General features: G+C 42.6%; 1 protein-coding gene across 1 annotated transcript; it reads right to left on the reverse strand.

Annotated features, from left to right (window-relative positions):
* Nucleotides 1-1,322: 1,322 nt before the first annotated feature.
* Nucleotides 1,323-9,871, reverse strand: DNAJC12 (DnaJ heat shock protein family (Hsp40) member C12). The gene is made up of 5 exons (XM_083148987.1): nt 9,641-9,871; nt 7,487-7,565; nt 6,192-6,331; nt 4,309-4,501; nt 1,323-1,978 (listed from the first exon to the last, which is right to left on the reverse strand). The coding sequence occupies exons 1-5, from the start codon at nt 9,713-9,715 to the stop codon at nt 1,884-1,886; spliced, it is 582 nt and encodes a 193-aa protein (XP_083005113.1). The 5' UTR covers nt 9,716-9,871; the 3' UTR covers nt 1,323-1,883.
* Nucleotides 9,872-10,221: the final 350 nt, after the last annotated feature.

Below are 10,221 nucleotides of genomic sequence, written 5' to 3' on the forward strand. Positions count from 1 at the left end.
CGCGATTTTCACATAGGAATCAATGTTAAATGGGCTACAGAGCCCAAATAGTCACAATTAACCCTTAAATGTCACCCCAATTTTTGTACGCCACCCCACGATCCACGCCAACCCGAAGCGTGGCGAGCCCGCGAGGGGCGCCGGTACGCGTCCTCCGACCTTTTCATGCCCTACTATCCACGTCGGCGTGGAGTTGAGAATAGAATAGTGTGGCGAGCGCAGCGAGCCACCGAGCCCGAAGCGTGGCGAGCCCCGCGAGGGGACGCGGATACCTTCACAGTTATACGCGTCCCCTCGCGGGCTTCACAGGAATCCGTGGCGAAAAGCGGACACCTGTGAAGCCCGCGAGGGGACGCGTTTACCTGTGAAGGTATCCGCGTCCCCTCGCGGGGCACGCTGCGCTCGCCACGCTTCGGGCTCGGTGGCTCGCTGCGCTCGCCACACTATTCTATTCTCAACTCCACGCCGACGTGGATAGTAGGGCATGAAAAGGTCGGAGGACGCGTACCGCCGCCCCTCGCGGGCTCGCTGCGCTCGCCACGCTTCGGGTTGGCGTGGATCGTGGGGTGGCGTACAAAAATTGGGGTGACATTTAAGGGTTAATTGTGACTATTTGGGCTCTGTAGCCCATTTAACATTGATTCCTATGTGAAAATCGCGGGCATTGAGGCATTGAATGCAAAATCCCGGTCAATCAGGCTTTTTAACATTGTTCCCTATGGGAAAATCGCGGTGATCGCGGGCATCGCGTCGCGGCCGTTTATGTACTGCCCGCGATGTCGCGATCACCGCGATGGGCGCCGTTCTAGGTAAAGAGTACCAAAGTAATTAATCAACCCTTATAGTTTATTCATTGTAGCTTCAGCGCTGCTTCTTTCTCTCCTTTTTTTCTGTGCATTGTTTATAGGGAGTGACTACCCCTATACCCCAAGCAGCAGCTTTGGAAAAACAACTCACATTCAGGTGCCCTCCATATTCTCTAGTAGAATATACCCCATTCCTTTATGTGTGTTTGAGGGGGGAAAAAAGCATTTTATCGGCAATATAATTGAATAGCACAATAAAAAAATTGGGGGAGGGAGGGGGGGGGGGGGAAATAGTGAAAAACTGCAGTTTTGTTTTATCCCCCCCATAGTATGACTATGACAGAAGTATTATAAAAACTACCAGACACTAGTCTAGAAAACATTGGGAACATAATCTGTGGCTGAATTAGGTCTCACCTTTCCTATTGGTGTAGTTGTAATTCAGCAGTTGTTGCATATAACCACGTTGAAGTAGATAATTGTAGCTTTTTTAATGATATCATTAAAAGACACATATGCTCAGAAAATAATTTTATTTCAAATACATAATAAACAGTTACGGCAAGGCAAACTGGATTCTCAACAATGCGCAGTGATGTCTGGCTGCAACGTTAAATACAGTAATCACTAGATCGGTTAATAGCAACGCATATACAGTATCTTACACCTGTTCATAAATGACCTTTTTTTGACACACTGCATCACTAGTTAAATATAATGAATAAACATAAGACAAACCTTTCACTAATATACAAATGTAAGCATAAAGCGGTCAGAGACATATAAAACGTGCTAAAAGAATATAAGCCTAATAAAAACGAAACAAGTGACAGACATTAAATAAAATGTTCTTTTACATACACCATGCCTAGTAATATGCTGTATAATCATAGACTAGTTAATAAAGACGTCATAATATACTTCTTATTTTTCTGGAGCCAATCAGAATATTTTGTAGTATTTATTTATCTTTTACATAAAATAAAAAAAGTGCATAATTTACATACTATGCAATAAAATACTATTCACAACTACAGATCACAAATAGCGATATTGTAATACTTCAGGGAAAGGAGTTTAGATCTCATAATTTCTGAATTTCCGAAGAAGATCTGAGGGAGCCTCAGCCGACCAGCGGAAGCGTAGAAGGCAGTATGTCTGGTCAGGGCTTCCTATAGGCAAAAACGAGAGAACAGACAGTTGGTAACGGTGCAGCATACAACAAGTGATAGAACTTTGCAGAGCCACACCACCATCTACACTAACAAATGTGCTAATTGGTTAGTAAATATACAACAACTTTGGTGCATGATTGATCGTTTTGATCTGCAAACTTCAGGGTTTGAAGTCCCAGCCTGCTGGGAGGGGATATGAACGGTGTGGGCTGTACCACATGCAAGACAAGGCAATGAGGGAAATTTACTAAGATGTGTATTCACATGTGATGTTGATATGGGCAACCAATAAGAAGCTACTTCTTTATTTAGCACCCTCTAGAAAATAATAGACAGGATCTGATTGGTTGCCCATTGCAACATCACATGTGAAGTAGAATACACATCTTAGTAAATTTCCCCCAATGGCCCTTGTTTTGGTTCACTCGCAAAGGCATTCACCGGGCGGGGTTTGGTGGACAAATTCGCAGCCTTGCGGATCAACCAGAATAAGCCCCTAGTTTGTATATCCAGGACTATAACACACAATACCCATAAGATGTTTTTCCTTTTTTTATATTAACTGTTACTAAATGTGCATTATAGCCCAAGAAACATACCAAATGATTTTCCTCAGTATGAAATTGATAAATCTCGACCTTTAGTAAATATACCCCTTATTGTCTCTGCTCTGCACTCCTCCATTGCTTCGGCCTCATATCTGTTTTCTATATTCTGAGTTTATTTATACAAGGTGCAAAACACACTTGTATGTCACATACTCTCGACAAACATACACATTCATTTCTGTAACACAAAAAAGATAAAGTCTTAAGAATTTATGTGGAAATGGTTCATGCCAGTGGTTCCCACACTGTGGATCTACGCACCCAGGGGTGCCTCAGGTTGGTAGTCCATGACCAAATCCAATTGTGGTCAAAGTGATAGGCAAAACCAGTGCTGGTGGCTGCCAATCAGAATCCATAAACAATCAGAGCAGGGGTGTTTTAAGAAATGAGAGGACTGTGTGCAGCCTCCGCTGTGGGCCGCCTCCTCTCTGACAGCGAGTAGACTCTGGCATTATGCTAGAATCTTCTGTGCATATGCAGGTTTTAGGATACATGGTGCCAGCGCCTTGTTCCCAGGAACATATTCAGTGCACAGGTCACTTGAATATGGACGATGCCGCACACTGCACCCATTATAGAAACGCCTATGAATCAGAAGCTTAATATAACTGACTAAGGATGACAGGTAGGCACAATGGTACTTGTGTACAATCACGGCTCCCATCGCATGCCATATGTAGTGGCATGCGATTTTACCGAGTTTTTATGCATTTTTGTTAAACATCACATGCGATCGCATCGCATCGCATGCGATGCCATTTTTCACTGAAATTATGGACATGAGTTGAAATCATGTAAAATGCACCCCAAATGTCATTTTTCACACTGTACCACCCACACTATAAACACCAACCCGAAGCATGGCGAGGGCAGCGAGCCCGCGAGGGGCGGCGGTACGTGTCCTACGACCTTTTCATACCCCCACTATCCACGTCGGCGTGGAGTTGAGAATAGAAAGTGTGGTGAGCGTAGCGAGCCACCGAGCCCGAAGTGTGGCGAGGGGACGCGGATACCTTCACAGGTATCCGTGTCCCCTCGCGGGCTTCACAGGTATCCGCGTCCGCTCGCCACGCTTCGGGCTCGGTGACTTTCTATTCTCAACTCCACGCCGACGTGGATAGTGGGGTATGAAAAGGTCGTAGGACGCGTACCGCCGCCCCTCGCTGTGCTCGCCACGCTTCGGGTTGGCGTTGATAGTGGGGGTGGTACAGTTCAACGCATGTCCATAATTTTAGTGAAAAATGACATCGCATCGCATGCGATCTCCTGCGATGCGATTTTTCCGTATACGATGCCCATCGTGGGAGCCGTGATTGTACACAAGTACCGGCACAATATACAGAATGCTGTAACCCTAGGGAATGCCATGAAATAAATGCTGATACTCTAGTGCTGGGGTAGCCAACTCCAGTTCTCAAGAGCTACCAACAGTGCATGTTTTCATGTCTCCTCACAGAATCACAAGTGAAGTAATTAGCTCCACCTGTGGCTCTTTTAAAATGTGTTCGTAATGAATGCACCTGTGCAGCAGCTATATTGTCTGGAAAATGTGAACGGTTGGTAGCTCTTGAGGACTGGAGTTGGCTACCACTGCTCTAGAGTGCTTTGATTCCAGAAAGTTTGGGAACTTAGGTTTAAGCAATCTCTAAAATCGGGCTTAAGCAAATGAGCAGCTCAATGTTCACATTGATTCAACTGTTTATTTCATTTTGTTCTCACCTTCGGGACTTGTGGCAGGCAGCAAATCTAGATCCTCCAGGGGTTTCTCCAGTACATAATCCTCATTTCCATCACCGATGTGATATTCCATTTCTCCAGCGTTAAATGAAACGTCATCATGTGCGTCATGTGTAGACACGGCTGGTGCCTCCAGCATTGGTTCTTTTTTGCTCTTTACTGCCCAATGCATTGACTAAAAATAGAGAAATCTGTGAGGAAACCTACTGAACACACTGTCTTACCAAACCTTAGGTCAACAAAACCTTACATAGAACCTTTGGTAAACTTTCAGTGTGTTTTGTCTAAGAATATATTCTAATCCTTTCCAGAACACAGAAATCCAGTGGCGTAACTAGATACATGTGGGCCCCATAGCAAAAGTTTGTAAGGGCTCCTATTTATCACCTAATGCTGAAAAATGTATACAGCACATGATACTTTGACAGACAAAGTGGGCCCCTCTCAGCTCTGGGCCACATAGCAGCTGCACCTATGCTAGTTACGCCCCTACAAGAAATGTGAGGGTCAGCACCAGAGATGAGATGCAGCAGTTTCTATCTGTTCATTAGGCCCCACCCCCAGATAGAATGCCCACATCACAAAGGTAGGGGGCAGAGCTAAACTTCCTTGTTCCTATCTTCGCTATCTTGTGTGACCTGCCTAACCTGTATTTTTCAGTTCGAGTTCTTGACCTACAGTAGCTATCCATTGTATCTTTAATCTTTGTTCCCTAGCTATCCCGTGTATCTCCAGTCTTTGTTCCCTAGCTATCCCTTGTATCTCCAGTCCTTGTTACCTAGCTATCCCGTGTATCTCCAGTCTTTGTTCCCTAGCTATCCCGTGTATCTCCAGTCTTTGTTCCCTAGCTATCCCGTGTATCTCCAGTCTTTGTTCCCTAGCTATCCCGTGTATCTCCAGTCTTTGTTCCCTAGCTATCCCTTGTATCTCCAGTCTTTGTTCCCTAGCTATCCCATGTATCTCCAGTCTTTGTTCCCTAGCTATCCCGTGTATCTCCAGTCTTTGTTCCCTTGTATCTCCAGTCTTTGTTCCCTAGCTATCCCGTGTATCTCCAGTCTTTATTACCTAGCTATCCCGTCTATCTCCAGTCTTTGTTCCCTAGCTATCCCGTGTATCTTCAGTCTTTGTTCCCTGGCTTCCCTGCATCTACTACCTTGTAACCATTAGACGTTCCAGAAAATGTTATAATCCCAGCTAACCATATTAACCCAGACACTCTGCTATTGTGTTCAACCCAGTCTCACTATGCCTCACCAGGGCTCCTCTATCTCTATGCAAGTATAAATAGCTCTTGCTCCTTATTTTGTGATTGGCTGCTACACCTGTAAATTGGGTAGTGGGGCACTGGCTGGGTATACTAATCATCTGGGATGTATAAAATAATGTGCACAGTTTTCCTGCTCGGTTATTGATTTGCACCTGCTTAGAAACAGCAGTCAGTGTATTGTACTGTAGCCAATCCTCTAATGTGACAGCAGAGAGTACATACAAAACAAACAGTGAGGGGTTATTGGAGAGCAGGGACCCATTTGTACAAAAAACTACCATGGATTAGGAAATAGGTGTTGACTATATTCAGAGGCGCAGGATACCAAACAAAACAAAACATTGATTGGGAAATAGAACTTTATGCCTTCAAAACACAGATATGTGCCAATAAAAAACCCTTCACCAGTAACATTTCACAATGGCTGGGTCACATGGTAACCACATCCAAACAGGTTTGTGTAATTAAATCCAGACAATTGGAGTCACATGTATGGGGACGTTAACCCTCCACTGCCAATTGTTTTCTTCTACACCCCATTCATGGTTACACTCCTAAAGGCAAATTATTCAGGACAGAAAATAAAAGTAAAACATACCATTTTCATAGAATCATTCAGAGCTTCCCATTGTGTAAATGGAATCATTATTTTGCTTCGCCTCCAGTAATCATAATGTGAACGCCTTTTCTCATCTGTTAGGGTGTCTTTGGCTTGTTGTAGTTTCTGAAAGTCTTCAACTATAAAAAATAGTAATAATTCCAGTTAGTTAAGACACCATGAAACCGACACTATTTACAGTTCCTAAACTCTGTAGGAACCCTAACAGTTCAGGTTTCCAGGTCACCTGTGGATTTTTAAAACCGTTGGTGATGCACACATGCAGAGTGACCAAATAAATTTGATCGGTTAGTGTGCCTTGAGGACCCAGTTTGGAAACCACTGCATTAGTACCATCAATGTTTTTGGTTCCAAATGCTGACCATGAGCGGTTGACTAGGACTGCATGCTAAAACAGAAGTCACTGTGCTGGATGAGGCTTACAGTATACTCTAATATAGCAGAATGATATTCAATATTAAAAAAATATAAGAAATGATAAAAAATGATCTGCTCCCCATTAAGGAAACCAATGAGGCACAAAGTTAATAATAAAACACATTTAACCTATACATATTACAAAATAAATAAAAATATAAACGTTATGCTGGAGGCACATTTATAGGATTATCTGTCCAATATTTCAGGTTGGAGTAAAAAAATCTGGTAATGTATGGGAGCAGGTGACAATCGCCATTTACTCCCAAAAGCCAGGAAAATGGACAAAATGGGGAGAAGTCACAGCTGACCCCCTTGCGATATATTGCATGCAGTTTTTTTTCTGCATGAAATATATTGTATGTGATTCCAGCCAAGGATCCAGCCTCGATAGATCCTCAGTGCAGCAATAGCAATCTAGGGGGTCCTATCGTATACATATACACGGATGATCCGATATTTGCCAGTTTTATCTGATTTATCGGCCAATGCATCAAAATCGGATGAAATCAAGCAAAATTGGACAAGTGTATGGCCAGCTTAATATTGCTTCTCATCAGTTCTGATGTCAACCTGTATAATTTACACAGTATTACACCTTCTATTGTATATCATAAGGACACCCCAGATTTCAGTGACCACTATAAAGAACCAATCCTACGGTTTCATTCTGTTATATAATTAACTATCCCCCCCCCCCCCTTAATGACTTCCAGCACTGGCGGTCAGTATATATATATATATATATATATATATATATATATATATATATATATATATATATATATATATATATATATATATATATATATATATATATATATATACACACATACCTTTGTGTAACATAACCATACCTGCATTCCGATCTGTGGGGTGTTTGTCAGGATGGCGCTCGAGGGCTCTAACTTTATATTCTGCAAGAATTTGTTCGACCTGATGGGATAAAAGAAACATTAATGTTTATGTCATATTGACTATTCATATAAAAACAAGGCTGCACATGTTTGGACAACGGTCCATTATTTTCCTTGAGCTGTAGGACACCTGTCAGGATTCATTTTCATCTTCATTCTCTTCTGCAGAAAACACACTTCCCCTTAGTCATTGCTACTTACCTGATAACAACTGCAAAGACGAATGCACAGGAAATACTAAGCAGCCTGCACAAGGGAAGCCTGATGTAGTCACATAGATGTGTGCTTATTATATATTCAGTATATACTATATAGTCTTCACTTTATCACCACAGAGTCCTCTCTATCTGCATCATCTCATTATACAAATAGGATGCAGCATGGTACCACGCCGGGTCCAATATGAGAACAATACATCATAATAACACTTTATCGGCAAGTAACTAAACAACAGTAAACTATATAGTGTGGCTGTATAAGAGGGATACGGTCATGAGGTCGACCCTAATCACTGAAGGTCGACACAAGCATAAACTCGACAATGGGAAGGTCAACAGTCAAAAGATCAACATGAGTTTTTCAAGGGTTTTTTTTTTGAGCCGACATGTGCCGACAGGCGGTATTTCATGCCTTACCATCCACTACGGCGTGGCGGGAGAATATAGTAGTGTGCCGAGCCCAAATCATGGCGAGTGCAGTGTTCCATGCAAGGGGATGCGGTACACTTTGATGGTGTCCATGTTGACTGTTGACCTTTTGACTGTTGAACTTCCTATTGTCGACTTTCTAACCCTGCCGACCTATTTCATTGTCAACCTAAGCCATATCACCCTTCAGTGGTCTACCCCATGCACGTCAACCCAATGACCCATACCAATATAAGAAGTATTACAGAAATGTACATAAACAACAATATTTGGGCTTATTGAATACAATCATTCAGTGAGTTGTCTCCAATAGCAACTGTTACCAAAACAATCGGCCACATGAATGACGCTGTACAATATATTTCACCTAATGAGCCGTGCCTAAATTGTGACTCAAGCTAAATGCCTAATGTAGGGTACACGATTTGGTCTCAAAACACCCGATGTAGATAGAATCTCAACCGATTGTATGTAAATTGGGCATGTTTTGGGCCATTTCTGATCGATTCCGCGACCCCATGGGTCGTTTGGTTGTTTCTCAGATCCTACCTGCAGCAGGTAGGATTTGAAAACAACCCATGCAACTGGGTACCGATCGGGATCGGATCTGGTGCAGATCGTGCGTTCAACAGATCTCGAGACAATCCTACTTCTGTGTGTACCAGGCATTAGGCTTGCTAAAATTCATGTATAATATACATCAAAACATTTTGTGCCTTGAAGGTCAAGAATAGCAAACAAACCCAAACTGTCTCTAACAAATTGTAATAGTGTGGGTGGACAGATCAGGCTGGAGCCATCTGTACAGGAAAAGTCCCGGCAGCATCTGTGCCAGAGTTGAGACTACGTCATGTTACTTTGGTGATAGAGGAGGTGGCACTGTATGCATTGCCTCGCTCGCTGAATAGTGACGTCAAACACTAAATAAACATGGCAATTATCTACAATGTTTATCACAAGACACAGGAGCATCATGCATATCATTAGAGCCAGCCCACGTAAAGCTAGAAAATAAAAAAGTAGAAAGCAACATTTTATGGCACTTTATAAAAAATGGTGAGAACTATGTAAATAGCAGACAATTCAACAGTAAACAGGCCAGTATTATTATTATAGTATTGTTGCTAAGCAATTGTTTATAAAGCACAATGGTGCTGCAATTTTGCTTAAAAAAAAAAAATTATAAAAAAAAGTAAAATATATTGATTAATTGTATTGGTATTATATTTATAATCATATATATAATGGCTGATGCTATAACTGCTGTTTGGCTGCATATGAGATATAACATTAATTAAGAGTAGTCTAATAATTAAAACATCAAGTTAACAGCTCCATCATCACAAACACCGTGCAGCATGTAGTACATCTGTCATACACTCACAGTGCCTGAGCATCCGCACAATACACCCAGGTAACATGCAAGTGGCAGCAGAACATCACTGACCGTGGAGAGCTCGTCGCATCCCAGCAGCGTGTAGTAATCAGCCTCCTCTGTGCTGCTGTGCAGAATGGACTCCATCTCTGTGTGACAGATCTCTGTGTGCCAGGGTGAGCAGGGCAGCAGGTAGTGTAGTCAGTGGTGGGCACGGCTGCTCGCTCTCCTATATATGAGCACCGGGAAGCCGTGGTGTCAGGGGCAGCTCCCCACTTGTAGCCTGCTATTGGCACTTACAGGGGGAGAGAGACACAGCGTGACTCGCAATGCAGCCTGGGTGTTGTAGTTAATGAAAGAAATTGTATCATGTCTGTGAACTAACATGACAATGTAGCTGCATGTGATTACCCTACTGATGCAACCCGGGGGCAGTGACCTGCACACTTGCCCACACATCTGTAAGGGATTGGGGTTGCACAATCCACTATAGTGAGAAATGGGGTGCTGCTTGCCAGTGTGACTTAGTAACTAGGAGTTCCAGAACATCCTATGCCAGGAAACAGTGTAACAACAATGAAAGAAAATAAACAATTATTATCATCATCATCATCAATAATAATAATACTAATAATAATAGATGGAAGAAAGAA

This window comes from Crinia signifera, chromosome 6 (genome assembly GCF_055691185.1).
Source record: "Crinia signifera chromosome 6, ASM5569118v1, whole genome shotgun sequence".
Classification (NCBI taxonomy): Eukaryota; Metazoa; Chordata; class Amphibia; order Anura; family Myobatrachidae; genus Crinia; species Crinia signifera.

Bases quoted from the DNA above. Each gene is read 5' to 3' on its own strand.
- DNAJC12 (XM_083148987.1), bottom strand. From the start codon at position 9,715: ATGGAGTCCATTCTGCACAGCAGCACAGAGGAGGCTGATTACTACACG. The intron at 7,566-9,640 runs GTCAGTGATGTT...TTATCCCATCAG, and splicing joins GATGCGACGAGCTCTCCACG to GTCGAACAAATTCTTGCAGA. The intron at 1,979-4,308 runs GTGAGAACAAAA...TTTTGCCTATAG, and splicing joins GCCTGCCACAAGTCCCGAAG to GAAGCCCTGACCAGACATAC.